Consider the following 20847-nt stretch of genomic DNA (forward strand, 5'->3'; position numbering starts at 1 on the left):
CCATTCTTTCAGGTTTTTTACCGTGAAGATAAAAAACAGAACAGAGGGTCTAGGAAAAATATAAGCTAAAAGTACTCAATATTTGAGTCCATTTTTATTTATAAAAGTTTATGTTCTAGATTAGATACGCAGCACATTCTCATGGAGCAATTAAGCAGAAGCTGTAACGGCAGGCCGACCTTGTGATCTGTTCTTCACAGCTATGGAAAGGAAAGCTCTATCAGACGTACCTGAGAACCTTCTGAAAGGCAAAGGCTCCTGTGAGATCCATTTCTCCCTGTCTCCTATTGAACCTGTACTCCTTAAATAATTTGCATGAATGCAATGAAAGTTTACAAGCATAAATTTAAATGACTTGTAAGTTTGCATTGCCGTGTTGAAAGGGTCTACTGCCAAGAACAGAAAAGGAGCAGGACGCAAAAGCGCCTTTACTAAATAAGGCCATTGATACAAACTCAAATATACATTCAAATCTTTGTCTAATTAAAACCTTGCCCGGGAAACATACAATTGAATAGCAGCTCCGGGTACTCCCACGTCAGAACGAACTGCACGAGCGCCGCAACTAATGACGCCTGCCTTCCTAGGACGCGGGGCCCTGCTGTGGCCCGACCCCGCGGGCCCTGCGGCGGCAGCGTTCACGGCGCCGCGGCTTCTCCCTTTCCTAACGGAGGGAGGGGTGGGACGGCACCGGGATCGCTGCCCGGGCGCCCCGGCGCCGGGCTGAGCGCACGAAGCGCGGAGAGGGAATTCCCTCCCGGACACCGGCCCAGCTGCGCGCCCGCCCCCGCGGTCCAGCAGCCCCGCGAGTCCCCGGCGAGCGACACGAGCACGCAGGGAAAAGCCCCACGCCCCGGGCTCTGCCCTGCCTGGCCGGCGAGCCCACGCCGCGGGGCGGCTGTCCCACGGGTGTCAGCGGCAGGCGTGGGCAGAGCCACCGCTACCGTGACCCTCGCGGCAGGGGGCCGGGGAGCGGGGACCGGGACGCCTGGCGCCCGGCCGAACGGCGGCGGCGGCGGCTGCTGGAAAGATTTGGGAGGAGGGGGGGCGGGGGCCGCTGCGGGGCGGGCGGCGGCCGCGGGAGGGTGCTGCGGGAGCGGGCGCTGCCGCAGAAGATGTCGGCGGGGCGGTGGCTGCCGGCCCGGCGGCGCTGGTGGCGGTGGTGGTGGTGGTGGCTGCCGGCGCTGCTGTGGGGCGGCGCGGGGGGGTACGTGGTGGTCAGCTCGGTCTCCTGGCCGCTGCCCGAGGCGGGGGCGGCGGCGGACGAGCTGCACAGCTCCTCCACCGAGGAGGCCCTCCCCGCGCTGCTGGAGGAGGCGGGCGGCCTCTGGAAGCAGAGCTACCCGGCCTCGGCTTACCGGGAGGACGCGGGCCTGGGCCCCGGGCCGGCGGCGCGGCGGCCGGGGCAGGGGGCCGCCCCCTCCAGGATGTTCTCCTACCGACGGGAGGGCGGCGGGGCGCCGGGCCGCGCCGGGACCGCCCGCTTCCTCGCCCGCTACAACACCTGGGGCTTCGTGGCTACGCGGGCCGCCCAAGGCAAGGTACGGTGCCCCCCGCAAGGTACGGTGCCCCCCGCTGCCAGCAGCCGCCGCAGGCGCGGAGAAAACAGTAGCAGCTCTTCCCGGGAAGGGGAGTCACGTCTGGAGTGCAGCCAGGGCGGCAGGCCGAAAAACCGAACCGGAGCGGCACGGGAAAAACAGAGTCTTTAAGCCAGAAGCAGAGCTGCAGCGCTGGGTGTGGAGAGAGGCTTTGTCCTTCCCTGCAGCACCCTCAGCCCGGCCCCGGCCCCGGCCCCGGCCCCTCCGCCGCCCCGGGGCTCCGGCTGTCGCCCGGCGAGCAGGAGGGAGGGGGGGGGGGGGAGGGAGGGGGGAGGAGGAGGGTGAGGAGGAGGAGGAGGAGGAAGGGGGGAGCCTGCTGGGCTACCACAAAATCTGTCCGTCCGGCAGGGGTCCAGCTACACCAGCTTCAAGGGCGATTTCTCTGTCGGGAGCGTTAAGCAAAATAGCTGGGCTGCAGCGGAGGATCGGGGTCATTATTTTTTCCAGCTTTAAATTATTTCCCTTTTTTAAAAGGAAAGGTTGGAGTTAGACACAGCATCCAATACCGCTCAGACAAACGAAAAAAAAAAAAAAAAAGGAAAAGAGAGCTTTAACTTTTTCTTGTAAGTATCCACAGATTGATTAACATACAGTTTAAACAACAAAGTTAAAGCACGTTAATCTTCAGACAGCTTGGCTGAGTTAGCAGCAGTTTATGTTACTGTGAAATACAAAGCAACAGGTTAAAAAAAGGTACCATTACATAAATATACACATACACACGAGAGGCCTGTAATTCTACATCAGTTTGTCAGAAATCCTATTAAATCATATGATCTTAACTCTTCTGGTTTATGGTCTCGCTAGAAACCGTCGGTGGAATTACAGCCGTAATATAGGCTGCAGTTAGCTGTCTCTAGTTACAACACAGAAGTAACACAGAAAAATTGGATTCATCATAAAATTTGGAATTGATGAGGGGGGTGTTGCTGCTCTGAATGCTGAGTTACGCTGCCTGTGATCCCAATTCTTTTTGAGAATCCACTGTAACGTTAACCATGCATGACAGAAAGAGCATTTTATGCAGTAGAAACACGTCCTGCAATATTACTGACAGCTACTATTTTTTTTACATTGTAACTCTTAATAATAAACAAGTATTTTTAGGTTCTAAGTTATGTAGCTTCATTAAAGCATTCCTTCTAAGGAATGCTAACAAGGACCATTTATAAGCACTATAAGCATTAAAATTTTAAAGGCATATAAACATTAAAAATCAGAAAGCATGCAGTCCAGGTAATAACATCATCCAGGGTTTTCTTATTAACTGTTCATACTTAATTTGATTTTGCTGTAAAGGATTTACCAGTTACATTGAATTAATGTATTGACTGATAATTTTACCGTTTAACATCTAATTGACCATGAGGAAAGAAATATCTGAAGACATGAAAAAATAGTAATTCATTAAGTGTCTGTCATTGCAATTTATAATGGGATGAAAAGCATAGTAGGAGTATAAATCATTATGGAGAATATTAATGTGTGTCACTACTGGGCAAGGATATTTTTGCATGCGTTGTATCCACTGTGTGTGCGCAGGTCAGCATGTGGGAGAAAACTTTTTGAAAACTTGGCTCCCTGGTGTCCCTCCTCTGCCACGGGCGGAGGGCTTGCTCTGGCTGGCTGGGGGGTGGGGGCCCCCCCATAGCTGAGGTTGCGGCCCAGGCAGCTGCGCTGACGTCCAGCTTGACTCTAAAGACAACTCCAGCTAAAACGCCTTTCCCTCTCTCTTGGCAAAAGGATGCAATCACATTGCAAATCAAGGCTGAAAGGGGAGGCAAAATTAGCATAAAAAGGAGGCTGAATCAAGGCTAAATTAGGCTCTATATCCTTTTGGGTTTGAGAAAAGGTATCAGCACTGTTTTAGAGTAAGCATTTCTTGACGCTGATGGCATTGATTTTAATGCACTTAAACCTTTTTAATTTGGTAGTTCCTTTAAGCTCAGTGGAAGAGAAAATGTTCTCTATAGTGTCATGGACAGGACTGGAAAGAAGAAATGGAGGAGAGATCTGTTTTCATAGAAGCATGACAGATCTAGTTTAGAAGAAGGTCTGTCTCTATGATGACAACCGAAAGTGGGAGACTGAGCAATTGGGGGTTGCTCTCCTCTCTGCTAGAGCCCTTGAGGGAATCCCTGCCATCGTAAGCCGTCTATGTGCAAAGATGTAACCAGATGCTTATTTGGATTTTGCAGATCCAAGGTATGCCCTATGGGAACTGCTTACTTCTCAGTGACGGTCCCGTCAATAACAGCACTGGAATCCCTTTCTTTTACGTGACGCCGAAGGATAACACTGTGGCAGATCTCCTGAAGAGTCCCGTGGCTTCTCTGACCCTGCCAGAGGCAGACGGAAATTTCTGCAGGTAACAGAGGTTTATCCGCCTACTACTACCTTCAGTGGGAAGAGTCATCAGAACAAAATGCTAGGTTCCCACCTTCAATGTCCTGCATTTATTTTTGGCTCTCACCATCCGCTACAAGCTCCTCCTTAGCTTTGTTTTGCAGTAAGTTGCCCCAGTAAAGCATGGTAAAGAAAAGCAGAAGTGCCATTGAACTATAGTGTAGCATCAACAGCTGCAGTGGCTTTCAGCTCGCACATTAACATTCCTAAATTTTAATCTCTTCTTGGAGGTGCCAGATAAAATCTAGGTGTTCAAGATCCCATTATAGGCCATGGTGATCTAGTCAATAAAGTCCATAGAGTTTCGAGGGCTATCCAAGTCACGGTAAAGCAGACACCCCTGTTCTTCTGAACAGCTCTGGAGGCCTTGCTGATTGATTGTGTTGACGGGGCTCTAGCTCTCCAGGGTCTGTAAGGGGATCTCAAGCTCTTAGTTCACAAGTTACACACTCAGGACCATGCCACTCAGTCTAATTTCCACCTCTTCAGAGGGTATGATTGAATATGATATCATCGCCAATTTTTCGTGCTTTGTGTATCATGAACATTTGGCAAATGATCCTCCACATAAAGGAAGCCGGGTCTGAGATTTACTGATTGACAGCTGGCCCCAGGTTCATCTTTCCAGAGATAGCAGTGAGTTGACTTCTTCCTTCCTAATCATGCGTACAATGAATAACTCCAGATCACTGAAGCTTTAGATGTGTAAAATATATGTCCGTGAACTCAAAGATGATTCCATTTTCCTCTCCATGCTTGTCTCCTTGAAAAAGATGTATCTCTGCCATATGTTTGTTTACAGTCAAACATGTGGCAAACTCGGCTGGGTCACCCGTGTGTGAAGTGTTATTTCCAAAGGCCTCTTTACGTGACGAGGTACATGACACCAAAATTGTGTCAGGCAGGACTCCGTTACCACAGCAGATCTTAGCTGATATTCCAAGGAGAGAGAGAGAAGAACTGGAAATTACAGGCTGCTTCAGAAAGAAACAGGATTGAAAGTTTTTACCCCAACTTAAGGTCCTTTTTGGGGGAGGAGAGGTTTATCTTAAGAACCGGATCCCAGATTTCCCCAGCTGGGGATTGCCTTGGGTATCATCCTGCCTCTCAAGCCCACCAGCTGAGAACCAACACTGGAAAAAGCAGTGAATGGCAAATACGAAGCACGTTACTGTTGCGCTCGTCTGTATTTGCCTCCAGAACATACTGCCTGTTTTCTTAAGAGTTATATGGTGGCAAAATGAAATGTTTCTTAGTCCTAAGCAGTGTAAGTGATTTCAGGCTGACATCCCATTCCCAAGGAATGGAAATCATGGCTTCCGCTTGCAACGTCAAACACCTAATAGGAACCTTCTATCGCAACGTTTGTTAAGGTAATTCAGCTTTGAATGCTTGAGAAGGTCAACAGAGTGGTGAAGTTAAGACCAGAATGGTTCTGCTTATTCCTTAAAATTATTTCATTAAATATTTTAAATTAATAATTTCAAATTTAAGTAAATGTACCAGTTACTTTGTAACAGGCTAATGGAACTTACTGCAGCTTTCTAAGTGTTTTCATTCAATCAAATAGTGAGCTGAATATCTAGACCAAGTGCTTAAAAATGTATGTTAAGCCTGATGTCCTAGCACCTACCCAATGCCCTATTTTCAGAGGCTCGAGACTCAGAGCAGCTTCCATTGATGATAAATGCTGGTGTTGAGCACTTCTGAAAACTACACACCCATTTAGGCACTTAAGTGTGGCCTTTCATCCCTGACTTTAAACATCCACTCTTGAAAGTCTTTGCCTTTTATGTTTTAGCAACGTCACCACCCAATTTACCTGTTTGGAAAGTGCCAATCCACCAACAAAAGAGAAATGCTGCATGATTTATAGAAATATGGAATTCGTATACATCACAACCCTTCAAGAATATTTATTTACTCTCTTTCTATTAAGTAGCTGTTAATTTCCAACCCAAACCCTTTTGTTCCGTGTGCCAGAATGTGCTGCTCTTTGTCTTGCAGCCAGGGCAACCTGGATTCTGCCACTTGACTCTCTAGTTCCCTCCGCAGCCTGAGGCCGCGCTCTCTGGCGAGAAGAGCACTCTGGGCACCACCAAGGAGCTAAACCTGGATTTCCAAGACAGCTTAGGGCGAACTAATTACCAGTGGCCACACTGGTACTCTCCCTCCGTACCACCAGTCGCATAGTGTCCCCCTGTCTCTCTCTCTCACGTCAGCTTTCGGCTTTGCCTGACCCCGAGTTGAAACATAAATCTGAAGAAAATTAACCTGACGATGAGAACAAGGTTTTCTGCCAGTCCTTCTTTTCTTCCAGTGGCCGCTGCCGCTCCTGGCCATGCAATCCCACCCCCTCCCTTCAGCTGACCATATGGTGGACCTATTTTAGCTCAGTAACCGAGCAGATACCGCTTCCCTTTTTTTTGCTGGATTAGATTTCTACTGGGTTAGTAACTTGAATCAGCTCCCCAAGAGCCAGAGGATGGGAAAGGAGAAGGTGGAGGAAAATAGGATATCCTCACGTTAGCACGTAACCATACTCTAAATATTGAGCTTACTACTGAATTGAGTACACAGATTCAGAGTCTGATCACTGCTCCTTACATTATTTATTTTGTTCTTACATTCACTTTATTTTTCATTATTTCTGGAGTTCTCATCTGGAACAGATGTTGGCTGGCATTAGTGCAAAGAACAAGCGATATGGAGAATGAAAAGCTGGGGCATTTCTTGAGCTGCAGTTTGTGTTTTTGATGATAGCTAGGAAAATGTGAGCAAGCTTTGGGGCTGTCTCACAGCTAGGACGCATGTGGGCACTGAAACTTTAACTTTCTTCTTTCCCTTCCCTCTGTAACAAGGGTCAGAAATGAATTCACGTTTTAAACTAGCAACCCATCAGTGATTTTTACATTTTAAATTAGGAACATCTTAAACTGCAGCCCTGTACAGCATCCTACCATTACCCCGGAGAAAGGGCTTCTGTGGGCAGTGCAACAGTGAAGAAAACAAGAAGCGTGTCCGGGCCCCCCTGCCAGCGCTGGGGGCTGCCTGTCCCCGGGGCTGCCTGTCCCCAGCGCTGCCGGTAACACAGCCAGCGTGCGAGCTCTGCCGCGGGCAGCCCAAGCGACCCTTTCAGGGTGCGCTCTACCTGCTGAGATAGCCAAGCCGTGCCATGCAAACGGTGCATCGCATCCTTCGTGCAGAGCTTTATGGGGCAGCTCAGGCTTTGCATGGCAGGTTTCTTCCACTTCTTTACTCACACTGTATGAGAGGCAAGACCTTTTACTCTGAGAAACCTCAGGTCCTGCGAGTATTAAAATGGTATCTGTGAGGTTTTCTTTGCAAAGGAAAGTGTCATTTATAGATGGTTTTAACACCAGAAGTTCTCTCGGTCAAGGGCATCATTAATTGTTTTGGCTTCAAAATAATTATACAAAATAGCTTAATGAATAATGCTCTACACGAGAAAGTTCATGCCCTTGTACGCCAGCAGTGATCTGTAGCTTGTTTTCCTGTGGAATTTTATTAGAATTTCATTATTAAACTACTCTGAGGTGTAAGAATTAAAATAAATGTGAAAGATGGTCGATGCCTGCAGTCAATGCTCCTGGGACTATTTGGCAGTCTTCTGAAAAATGCTTCTGACCTATTGCACGCAAAAGAAATCTCTGGCCTTTAGAAAGAAAACATAGCTGACATTTCAATAGTCTTCTTGTATCTAATGAGTTTCAAGTGACTTGTGTGTGTGTACATCAGTTTGATATTAAATTTATTTAGCAGCAAATTTAATTTGTTTCTGAACAGACTCAAGTTTCAAACCTTGACAATAAATATTTTCACTTTCAGGGATGTGAGGAATACAGAGTGGCCTTTTTGGTGCTCCAGCCTTAATATTTAATCAGCTGGAGAGAAAATTTGAAAAGCCTAAACTAATAAGAGAAATAACATTTAATAATGAAAGAAAGAGAGCTGCGATGCATCTGAATAGGCACTAATTGCAAGACATTACAATGCTGCAGCTACAGTCTGGATTCCTCATCTCTGACCCAGAGATTGCCATTTCCCAGAGGGAGACGGGCTGCGCTTCCCTGAGAAGGCTCTCTGATGGCCAGGCTACAGAAAGCATTCGTTAGTAGCTACACTGCATCCTATCTGAAGGCTGATAAATGGATAATAGAGGCAAGAAAAATTAAATGGTTCAGGGCTATAAATAGACTAAGCTGGCATGTCTATGCCACAGACAAGCTGAAAAGATTGAGTCCCGTTCTTATAGCTTTCAGAGGGAGCAAGACCGAGCCCGACATCAGAGAATAGAGCAGCTATTGTTCTGAACGCATCTCCCAGCACACAGGCTGCTCAGAGGATCTCCTTTTCCAAGTAAGCTCCTGGGCCTGCCTCGTTACAGCTGCAGTCTGGAAAACAGGCAATTAATTTTAAACGCGTGTCGCCTCCTTGACATCAGGTTCAGCACATTTGTAGGGACCAACGGCAGCTTTCTTAGAGAAGGAGCAGTTACGTGGCTGCCATGAACTAGTTTTCACACAAGGGAAAAAGAAAGAAAATCAACGAGCTTTGGGGTCAGCCCATCAGTTGGTTTTCCTTTGCTATTAGTTTGGAGGATGGTGTTTCAAATCCACACTGCAGACTGCGAGTGATTTTGAGGGACTCGGATTCCTCTCCTGGTTTACAACCTGCATCAGGGGTGGCTCCATCAGAGCCATTTTACCCACCGTGCTCATCTACTGCTTGAGGTAGCAGATTGGCAAGACCGGGCAGACATCTTCAGTGGATATAAGCTGGCTCCGTAGGTTTCCTAAAGTCCGCATTGAAAAGGCTGACGGGAAGCGCTGAGCATCTCCAGCGCTTCTGGATACCACCAGGCCACGGGAAGAGGAGAGTGATTCGGTGGGTTAGGGGCCCTGCTGCATGGTGGATCAGCACCGTGCATAAACTGCTGACTTCATTCCTGGGCGATCCCGAGAGACGATAGGCCTGCCAGGGGTGGCAGGCACAACTCTTGAGGTGTCAGTTGGCCATCCAACATATAGCTGCCTCTGGGTTTGTAGAGTCACTGTCTGTTAATATGAGGATGAATGTAACAAAGAAATTTGGCACCGCACCTTCACACAAAGAGAAATGACACACGCAGAAGACAAAGGCTGAATCCAGACATCCCTCAATTTTTGAGATCCACCTCCTGGTTCTGTGGCACAGACACATTTCTGGTTCTGGTATTTATGTTGGCCCTTTTTAGTCATATGCAAATAATTATGTCAGTTCCTGAAAAATCTGTATTTAAAAATCAGGAAGATACCAAATTAGAAAGCCAAATACGAAACCTACTATCATCATGACCCAATGCACACAATATAGCGCTAAATTACTATTTTTTTTCCTGTATTCTTAAATAACCAACTTCCCAAAATCCCTTTCTAGTGAAGTAATGTGTGTTTCTCTGACTCTGTTTATAGAAATAGTTGATGCTGTGATTCTTTTTTTTTCCCCTGTGAATTGTCTATGGTTAAGCTATATAAAAGTTTCCTGTCTGAAACATAAGAGTTCAGCGAAAGAAATGAGTTGTTATTGTCAATAAAGACAGACAAACAGACTGACTTCACTTAAAAAATTCTAATTAAAACATTTTGGGAAGGATTATCTTCTAGGAAGAGTGAAATTATTTAAAATACGAGAACAGGGATACTATGAATACAGACTCACTTAGATGCAAAATAGCCATTGTACCAATACTCTTCAGCTCCCAAGCCTCACTTCAGATTCAGAACAGAAGACTGCTCTTCCAAAAGCAAAAAAGATGTCTTTGCTGGCTCTCAGACATGGCTGATAAAGAAAATCTTGTCAAAATCAGAGCAGGGAAGGGCAAAACTGGCCAGCCATATCCAGCTGAAGGCCAGCAACAGCTTTTCAGATTATGAAATTGCTTTCAGCAATTTCAGAGATTTTGTTTGACGTTCATGCCACGCAGATTAACAGCACCAAAACATTGTTTCTGCTTCAGAGACTCTGGTAGTTAGTGGTAAGCAAATGAAATGTATGAGGAGGATAACTTGCTTTTCAAAATTAATCACATTTATGAATAAAAATTATAAGCACTTTAGAGTAATTCTCTGAGGACATAGCATTTTCTCCCTTCCTTTCTGTAGATTTTAGGGGACAACAGTTCCTATGATGTATTGTATACACTAGAAAATAACTCCTTGTGCCCAGTTTGGGGCTAGGCAAGCAGGAGCCCTGCGCGGGGTGACAGGGTGCCTACCTCGTGTCCCTGGGAGGGGACAGGGATGCGCTGTGCCAGCAGCCGGCCCCCACCTCCTAATTGCATGGGTTTGTATGGCTGCTGCTGCTGCGGCTATAGGGAGGTTAGGATGTGTGGAGACAGTCATTGCCCTTGTGCCACACATGAGCTGCATGCTCTAAAGTGGAAAAAAATGTAGGAAAACTGTTCTCTGGGGCTTTCTTCTTGGCTCTCTGGCTCTCCTTTTCTGCAACAGGAGAAAGCTTTTTCCCAACTTCTTTTCTCTTCCATTCCACTCAAGAAATAGAGGGGTAAAAGCAGTGCTTTCTCACAGGGCAGGGAGAACTGCGTGCAGGGGAGATGGGGAGGATTTATGGATCCTGACGGGGAGGATGGAAGGTCCTGTCTCCTCAGGGGGGTGGAGGAGAAGGAGGGCAGCTCCTTTGTGGGAAAAGGAGGCTAGGGAAGAAGAAAAAGAGAGATTCCCCTCCATAGAGCCCTGCTTCCTCCACCAGTCCCTGGAGCATTACTGAACCCTCCCACCTTCCTCCTACCGATTCCTTCTCGGGGACACCCGGCTCTCCTGCCCAAGTGCCTCCCAAACTCCTGTTTTGCCTTTACTGCTGATCTGTGCCAGATCTGTTTCACCTCACTAACGGACTGCAGGGGCGAGAATGAAGATAATACTCAGGGATACTTTTGGTCAGGAACCAGGAGACAGAGCATCGTCAGTCGAAGCAGAGATCTCAACTGCAAAAGGGAATCCTAACAAAGTCCCGACCTCATCCCCTTGTGTGCCCATATAACCGCATCAGCCAGAACTATGGGTTGATCAGATCTGGACTTAGCTAGCTGTTGTATAGGAACCTTCTAATTAAAATCCAAGAGATGGCTAGTGTAGTAAACAGTTTAATGAGTAGGTGGCACTCTTTACTCTGAACCACTCTTGAACTGCGACCCAGAAAGTGCGGAAGTGGTACGCAGTAAAATAAGTGGGACGTGTTCATCAGCAGTGCGCTTCGCGGCGTTGCATCGTTGTTGGGAAACAGATTTCACTTGGACACAGACTTCTCCTTAAGCTCAGTAAAGCCGGCACCTTTGTAAGTGGATGCAGCTCATGGGTCATCTCACATGCTTGGAAGAGACAACTGCCTGGACCGGCTCAAACTCTGCATACCTAGCTTGCTCACTGTATGCAGGGGAACAGAGACAATAAATTCTTTTCTCTCCACAAATCAGATGAATAATTAAGATAATCTCTCTTAATGCACTGTGTTCTTATAAAATGCATAAACTGAATCTTCGTCCATTTTAATCTGGCTTCCCTCAATTTCTGCAACAAGGTGTATGTATTTTACATAAGCATAAAAAAATAAATATCTTCCCTATTGCTTGGTCTCCTTCCACAGTTCCCTGCTTTCTCTTCTCTTCAGTTCATATTTTATCATAGCCTTCATGAAATCCTGTCCAGGGAGACAGAGGACCTGATTCTGGTAAAGACAGAGCCTGCAAAGCCACCTCGGGTTTCCTCGACAGCAAGACAGTGTCACCAGCATGCCGCCTGTCGCCCTGGCTCTGCCTCCCCCTCGCCCCCAGTCAGCAGCGCACAAACGTTACATAGAGCCGCTCCTCCGCACCTACTTGTTCTTGTGCCAGCAAAGATAAAAGGAACCCAAGGACTGAGGCCTGAATATGTGTTTATTTATACAGAAGGCAAGAAGTGACTAGTGAATGCATGATTAGACCTCTACAGATGTGAGGGAGGAATATTTTAGTAAATATACCTATTTATCCCTCATATCCCTTTATTATCTTCAGGAAAAAGATGAGATATATCCCTGGATATATCCCTTGACTCCTAGGAAGCAAAGCCTGCATTTACATTAGTTGCACTGGTAACACCACTGAAAATGCAAGACCTGTTCACAATGGAGTTAGTTAGGAGCGGTAGCTGTAAGTTTAGGGATTTTTGATGGTTTAAAAAGTATAAAAGTAATCACACATTATTAGGGAAATACTATGCCAAAAATGATGCAGAAACAGATTTACTTCAGAATATGAAGGGCTCCTTTGATAAAGAAAATACTAATGCTAAGGTAAGATTAGAATACAAGGTTCCTATTCTGAAACAGAAAACCTATGATAAGAGGCAGTGCTAAAAGCAAAGCCAACAAAGTAATAACACAGTGTACTGAACTCAAATGTATCATTGTCCTGTTCGGCTCTTCCAAAACTTCATCTAACATAATCTCAACAAATAATTTGTTTGCGTCATTTCCCAGAAGAACAAACTGACCCTCCAGCATATTATTCCAATGTGCAAAATTCAGTTTGAGTAACTTTTACTGGGAAGATAGTATTGTGTGTGTCGATCAGTGTAACACCCTGGCTCACAAGAACATAGAGAAAACTGCAAACAGAAGAAGGAGCCAGGGAAAAAAAACAGAACTAAAACCATTCCAGATATGGATGTACAGTGTGTGGGTTTTGTTGTCAGCCAAATATGTGGAGAGCAGGTTTTTTTCCTGTCAGTCGGGGAAGAGTCACATCTGACGCTAGTCCTACCGGGCAAAACCATCTCAGCAAAGGCAGGCAGGATTCACTGCTTAACCACAGCAACGTCAGGTCTGTTGCCTACTCATAATCAGCAAGTACACTTTTAGAATAAACATGTACTTGCATAAAAAGAAGAAATTATATATATTATAGTATATATAATTATAAGAAATAATATATAAGAAATAATAAGAAATTATAATCTGAGAAGGTGTCAGACCAAAACCTCTCACTGCTCCTGCTCCTGCCCAAATCTATCACCTTGATCCACTCTGTGAAATGCAGACATCCTTTAATAACAATCTCCCCTTCCCATTCCTCTCTGAAAGTAATTAACAGCGTCTTACCTAGGAGCTATACCCAAGAAAGGCACTTGCAAATACACCTGCCTTTCCCAGCTCTTCAGTTGTTTTACGATACCGTTCGGCTGTGGAGGAAATGGTTTCATACACACAGGTGCAGTTACTAGTTTAAAGCAATCTTCTGAACTGAAATTTTGCTAGTGAGAAGTGCCTTCCCTTCCATGTCTTTAAGGATCATCTAGTTAAATATATACAGGTATGTAGAGGGTGTTGATACAGGACTAAGTTTAAGCGCAAAAAATAACAACGGATCAGGAGATCACTTCAAATGGACTTCAAGACTCTGGTATCCAGGGCCAACAGTTGGAAGAGCGTGGACCTGCACTGCCCTGGCTGCGGGACACGCAGGCCCTCGGCTGACACCTTCTGTCGGTGGGATTCAGCTCCTCTCCCTACAGCTGGATACACTGTATTCGCCTACATTTATTCCTGTTTTGGTGGGAGAGCTTCTCGTTGGACCCTGGACGCTGAGCGGCCACACAACACCCGAAGGCTATGTGAAAGAAATGCCAGGAGCTATGGGTGCCCCCGGGGCATGGAGCTGTGCTGCTGAGGGTGCTCTCAGGCCGCTGTAAGCCAGCTGGGAAATGCACCTTCAGCATGCCGGAGGAGTTAGCGCTGAGGATCTACGGCGTGCCAAGGTGACCATGGAGACACGTTTGTACTCTGACAGAAATAAACCCAGTGCCAGGGTAGGGAATGCAGATTTTCAGGTACTCGGATCACCATTCATTTATTACTTCATAATTAAAAAAAAAAAAAAGTACTAGAGAAAATTAGACCATTATTTATTGATGTGAACAGAAAGTTTGAGCTTGATCTTTGGCAGCTGCCCTTCCTCCCGTGCAGAAAGCACAGCAGAGGAAAAAGAGTACGCGTAGAGTTTGTCCAGAGGTCATTAAGCTGAACACCCCCTTCAGACAACTGCTGCTCCAGACTGAAGAGGATGCTGAAAAAACATCCCACAGATGATGTGACTGCAAATGGCTCTTTGGAGCTCAGGCTACAGACGGTGCCAAGTGCTTACTGGGCATAGCTGCGTATCAATCAGCCCGCTATACTGCCTTTGCTGTCTCTGTTCATGGCCCTATCTATAACAGCAGATATCTTATCCAGTGAGCTACACGGTCTTTCATAACCATCTGCGGGGAATCTGCAGGTGTTAAATTAGCTGCAGGATGATGCCCATATGTTTCCTGCATGCAATAGGCACATATTGAGAATTATAACCAAAAAAACCCAACACTGCAGATTGCACGCAGTTAAGGCTAAAGGGCTCAAGCCAAGATCTTTAAGTAAAATTGCACACAGATGAGATGTAATTTACTGTGAGCTGCTGCTTCCGATTAAAACACAGCGAAGAAGAAATGCAGTCTTTGTTTCCTAATGTAGTTTTTCAGGCTTATGTTCTTATGTGGGGAGACACTCCCGTGAGATGCTGGCAGTGGGACTTGGGGCTGCTCAGCGCTTGCCAGAATCAGGCCTTTGCTGTCATTTCATGCAACTTTTTTTTTTTTGCGATTGGTCAATTTACTTATGATTTATATCCTTGTATTGTATATGTCAGAGTCAGCAATTGTCCTGCAGCTACTAATGGGAGTTATTTATTATTACTGTATAGAAAGAGCCAAAAAGCAACAAGTAAGTACCTTTCCTGTCTTGGCCTGAAGGATGAAGGCAGTTGGAGAATTTTTTTGATAGATCTTACTTGTCTCTTTGGTGTAAAGTGTTGAAAAATGGGTAAAAATGAACAAGGATTGAGTTTCTAGAATAGGCCCAGGGAAAAGACCTTAGGTTTTACACACAAATACACATCTGCATGCTTATTTTATAGGCACAAGCACAGACTAACCATCTCACTAGGTCTCTTTAAAACTGCCATTTTCACATTTTGTACAATCTAACATATTAATCCAGTTTTTAAGAGCATAAATTAAGGTTAAGTAAATTTCTACAGCAGAGATCTCTTTCAGGTGAGTATTCCTTCAAGAGCCCCCCCCAAATGTTACAGCTGGGTATAGAAAAGACCTGCAAGGCTTGACAAAATATCACAGCTTTTTATATGCGAGCAGGAATTCATATTTCTCCAAAACCCTTAACAAAGAAACCAAGCTGTTACACGTAAGCATTTTTATCTGTGCACAGAAAAAATGTAATTGATCCGGAGGATCCAAGGTGCGCCAGGCTGACTCTCACGGGACAGATGGTCGCGGTGCCTCCGGAGGAAGTGGAATTTGCCAAGCAAGCAATGTTTTCCAGGTCTGTACGTAACAGGCACATAGTAGAGTGCAACCCACAGGTTTGAGACAAATACACTGATGTGGCCATTTGGTATGGAAAATCTGAGAAGTAACAAGCCTGATCTCTGCTTCGGGGCCACGAAGCACGTTGGGTCCTGTGTGGCTTGGAACGACAGGCAGAGCTGTGTGACCTCCTTTTAACTCTTGAGGTAATGAAATATGGAAATGCAATTAGTCAGTGTTGGACTTTGGTAGGGCACGTGGTTTATAATCTGGGGATTATGAAAATATCTCACTTGGCTCCAAAGAGAGATTCCATCAATCCAGGGTGTATTTGTTACCTTTAATGATCCCTCCCCACCTTAGGACAGGTAGTGCTTTTCAGCTGCAGCCCCCTACTCAGAGATGGAGCAGAGCTCTGCTGCCTTTGGGCTCGAGCCTGTTTGCAGGGTGGAGCTTATGGGTTTTATTACATCTCCTGACATACCATGACAACTGCTGCCAAAGCTGTAATACTGAGAGAACAGCGTCCTTTGACCAGATGTAAGCACAACCCTGACACATACACACATACCAGGGTGTGCCCCTGTGCCCTCCACTGGGTCTTCAGAATAACAGGCGTGACGAGCCCGAACCTTAGCTGGGGCGCGCACCTCCCACACAGGCTGCCAGGGATGGTCCTCCAGGCGTGCCCTGCCTGGTCAATCAAGTACTGCTGGGAAACTGGGATGAGCTGGGATCCAGAACAGCCCAGAGGTGATATTCTCTCTGGCCCGCTGGAAGGGGTTAGGGCAGGACCCTGTCAGCGGGTGTGCCATCAATAGCAAAAATGGGACCAGGGGTAGACGGGGGCTACATTGGCACACAAGCGTTTTTTACAAACTTTGCAGAAATCAGATTCCTACGCGAGCCAGAGTCCACGAGCACCGTGGCAGCGGATGCTCCGCTGTCAGGCAGCAAAAGCCAGACCGACACGGTGAGGGCTGCCAGGGCTCACCCCATCCAATGCCGGCAGCAGCTGGAGCCACTTCCCAATGCCACAGTTGTGGGTGCTCAAAGGGACAACTCAGAAAATGGTGGAAACCCCAGCTCAACCCAGAGGTTGCCAAACCAACCATCTCCTCTGCAGGGTCCTCTGCGGGGGGAGGGGGGCACTGGGGCCAACCCTGCCCCGACTTGCACCGCTTCCCCCCGTGCTCCCGTGAACGCTGCGGCTCGAGCTGTTGTAGCCGCTCTCTGCACTGCTGCCGAGCGTCCCACAGCATCCTCTGCAGATGCTCTCGCGGGGGCTTGGGGACCAGATGTCTGCACCCAGGATTGCTGGCGGGGAGGGTCTGTTCGAGCTAGCTGTAAGGGCAGGCCCAAGAAATGAGACAGAAATAGAGGACGAGAAGGCTCTAGCAGGCAACAGCTCAAAGAGGCTGTGCTCTGCCTGCTAGCCAGTTTTATTAGCTCTCCTGCCATACCACAACAAGTGCTACCAAAGACATAGTATTTTCAGAACACTGTTTCCTTTGAACAGATACAAGCACAACCCCGACACACATTCAGAGAATCTCATCTAACTATTTTTCACTTACTTAGAGACCAAACAACATCTGCCTTTAGAGATGGGGCTCTGCAGTGGGGGAGGGTGGTGTTTGCTGGCTGCCTTCATTGCAGTTCTCACCAGACCGGGGTGTGGATGGTCATAAACCTCACTGCAAGGGAGGGCAGAAAAGGTGAATGGTGGTGGTTTTCAGATCTCAGGTTTCACTCTGGCTCAGCACACTAGGCTGAATTAAAAAGCAGAGTATGCATATGCTTTGGCACATCTTTTAAATTTCTTTTTCTTTTATTTGTCCTTCCAGGCACCCGGTGGTAAGAAAGTGGCCTCGCAGCTATGAGTGGTTCTTCATGAAAATGAACATTGAGCACATCTGGCTTCAAAGCTGGTATGGAGAAGTTTCTGCCATTGCAGTAGAAGAGTATTTAAAAGCAGTTCCAAGTAAAGGATGATTGAATGGGCTTCGAGATAGAGATCTTCTGAGTTTCCTTTCCAAATACTTTTAAAATTTTATGCTGGATGGTTACTTTACAGTGGTGGTTGTTTTTTTTTTTTCCCCAAAAGGCTTCAAAATAGCCCTGTCTTACATGGAGCAGAGTGAAAATAAACTAACACAGACTTTCAAATTATAAAGGAGAGGTGGATACTAGCCCTGCCCTGCAATGTACAAATGTGTCATTTCAAACAGGCAATGCATCATCTTGACTGCTGTTTAAAAATGCTTTGTATCTGTTTGTTTTGACTTTTATTGCTGTGCACCCACAGGGAGACTACAGTGTGTGCTAAATATAATGTTCTGATTTACAGAAAAAGCAAATTGCCTACTCAGAACCCTCTGTGCATTGTGGAGGTATTACTGCTGCTTGGTCTCCCTTGATTTGTAAGTACTCTAAGATAAAAGCTGCAAATGTAGATAAATTTAAGTTTTAGAAAAAATATTTTGCTAAAGCTGTCCTCATTTGCTAACTTACATTTTCTACATGTGCTTTTCCCTAGTTATCTAATTTGATATTTCACTTGGAAATTGAGTAGAAATTCTCTCTTTCAGTAGAAAAAATGCAAGCAAGAAATTGTCTCTTTTAGTAGGAAAAATGCAAGCACCTTAAACAACGTGGCTCTGGTATAACTTGTCTCTCACTGACACAAAGCTGGTTAAACACATTAAGGGCCCAAACCAAATCAGCCCCACAAGGATTATCCCAATACAAGTATAAACATTCTCATAAGAAGAATTTAAGTAAATGTTACTAGCTGAGCTAGCCTGTCCCTGTTATGAGACAGGAGAAGTATTTTTAATAGCCTGTAGTCCCAATTTTTTTGCATCCCTTCTCCAGCCCCTGCTTTAACTCATTTGTGGAACTGATTTTTGTAAACCATCACTAACTCACCGAGGGGTGGAGCCAATCCCTTAACTCTGTTTCCTCACCACGTTTTAAAGGGCTTGTTCATGAATTTATTTTTCAAAGAAAGAAGCCTAAAGATAGGTAGATATTTCAGGCGATGAAAAACTCATTTTCCTAGTGTGGAAAGTGCAAACTTTGTTGCAAACACATTATGAATAGGCATCTCGTGATAATACTAAAAGAGCTCAAAGGTATTTTATTCACCTTGAGCCCTTCCTCTAGATGTCCTGGTAAACTTATTCGGCAGTTCCTAGGGCTATCACAGAAAGAAACGTCCTATGGCTAACCAGCCAAGTCATTACACGGTTTGCAAATTATACGGCTGTTCTCCCTCGTACATTAAGAAAGAGACAGATTGAGATGGGGTTTCTGTGCCTGCGGGGCAGGTCTTCCAGCACCCCTGGGGGGGCACCCGAGCTCTGGACAGCAGCCCGCACCATGGCTGGGCTGAGGAGGAGCCTGGGTCCCTGGGCGAGCGACCTGAGCTTGTACCGGTTAATCCCCAGGCAGAGCTCAGAGGCAGCTGCGAGAGCTATGACCAGCTGGAAGCCAATTAAGTGTAGCTGAGCTTATTTTGGTTCAGGCATGGAGAAAGGGAGTCATTCCTGGAGCGAAGCTGGGCACCATGCTGGTTTAACTACCAGGGGCCTCTTAGCCCTTGGGCAAGTTCAAGGCTCCAGGCATGACTACCGTTCCTGATATTCCGTAAAAATCAAAGACAGACGCAGGGGAAAAACTTTGTTTAGACACTTAGAAGCATTTTTTTTTTCTTGTCTCGTTGCCAGAGACTCTGTTAGCAGCGCAGATCTTTTGCAGAGGTAGTTATGCAAAAGGAGGAAGTGTCCTGCCTGAAGCCATTTCCTTTTTTTTTCTTGGCAGACAAGCAGCATTTTCCCATTTGAGTTTGCCCCCAAATCTTGCACTGTGTAGTACTGAAGCAAAACGGCCCATCCTGTGCAGATTTATAGAATACCACCAAGTAAAATCCTCCTTGATTCGTATCATTTTGCCACGGAGAGCTTTGTCCACTATGGATTTGATACTTTGCCTGTTAGGATTAATGGGACTTTCAAAACTCAGTTCAACAGGCAGAGCACTAGACCCTGTAAGGGAATCTCCACAGGTCTAACATTTCTGTGCAACTTTAATTACATGTTTCATTATCCCAGTTTACTACTATGCCCAGAGAAACCTGAACTCCCTATTCTCTCCCCGGCCCTAAACACACACACGCACACAGATTAAGCAAATCCAGTGTGCAAGCTTAATGTTTAAACAAGCTGAAGAAGAGAAGAAGAATTTTAGAAATGCTGCTGTTACTGTACTCTTAATTTCACTTACATCCTTAGACAGTGACAGTCCTACGGTGACACGGTCCTATGTCCTATCCCTTAACTGATTAACACTCTTGCCTTAAAGCAGTAAGGGATTGTATCAACGATGTTCAGTAGAGCTGCAACTGTTTAAGAAGTTAGCGTGTGCTAAGAAAGGGTTTGAATTTACAATACCCTACTTGCTATAGGCGGTCTCCCTGCACACCTAGATTAATCGGAGTAGCTTCTGTATTGTAAATTGACACATTCATCAAGAAGCTTTTCTATATGGACCTGCAGTGAGGCTCTTGACAGAACCTCAAAACATGAAACGGCGATGGCATGTAAAGTGACAAAAAGGGCTTCATGAAGAAATACCGTCTTAAATCACCTGTTCTCATGTCATGCTTCCTTCTCCCAAGGAATAGCTACCATAAAAGTCCTTGAAAGTCTGTAGAAATTACTAAAAAATACGACCTGCAGGTTTTGAATGGAATTTTCTGGAGCAGAAAAAGGGGAGCAGATGGTAGTTTGCTGAATTGGGCTTTACATTATTAATTATACACTAGTTCCAATTTTTGTTTAAACTGATAAATGTCTCAAGTGATATTGGGCATCACGTGGTAAGTGACGTTTGTTAAAGCTTTTAACCCGAAGAGTGTTATTGAGATACCATAATAAAATCATAGTTCCTTGAGACTGTAAAGGGTCTGATCTTGCTTCAGTTCAAGTCAATAGCAAAAATCCTATTTATTTGTTGTGCTTTAATTACTAGGTCAAATAAGGATTTTACAAAAGGTCTTGATAAGCCCTTGTGAATTTATTAAGCATTTCAACTAGCTGATGTGTAATTTATTTCCGCGTGTTCTGTATTTTAGTTATTTCTGTAGCTTCCCCCAAAATCTTGTTGTGCAATGTGTATTATTTAAAACTTTAACTGTGGTTTTGCAATATTTAAGAGACACATTTAGTCATGTCTGTATACTTGCTGAAAAAAAGGAAGACAAAGTTCTAAACTTGGGTTCTCACTGTTTGGTAATTTGTGCAACCGTAATGCATGTACAGGATTTAAGCACAGCTAGTTTGAACGTCTGTTCTTATTTAACCAAAGAATGCTCCGTTTCTGATGAAATTTTCATCACTTTGGTGGATGGAATGCAACCTGTC

At 45.7% G+C, this 20847-nt stretch overlaps 1 protein-coding gene across 1 annotated transcript; it reads left to right on the forward strand.

Moving 5' to 3' along the window:
• Positions 1-1115: 1115 nt before the first annotated feature.
• On the forward strand, positions 1116-17416 carry CREG2 (cellular repressor of E1A stimulated genes 2; the record flags this gene model as incomplete). Its single annotated transcript, XM_082337388.1, has 4 exons — positions 1116-1541; positions 3797-3966; positions 15324-15437; positions 17269-17416. The coding sequence occupies 4 exons, from the start codon at positions 1116-1118 to the stop codon at positions 17414-17416; spliced, it is 858 nt and encodes a 285-aa protein (XP_082193514.1).
• Positions 17417-20847: the final 3431 nt, after the last annotated feature.

Source organism: Platalea leucorodia, assembly GCF_965183815.1.
Source record: "Platalea leucorodia genome assembly, chromosome: 2".
NCBI lineage: Eukaryota > Metazoa > Chordata > Aves > Pelecaniformes > Threskiornithidae > Platalea > Platalea leucorodia.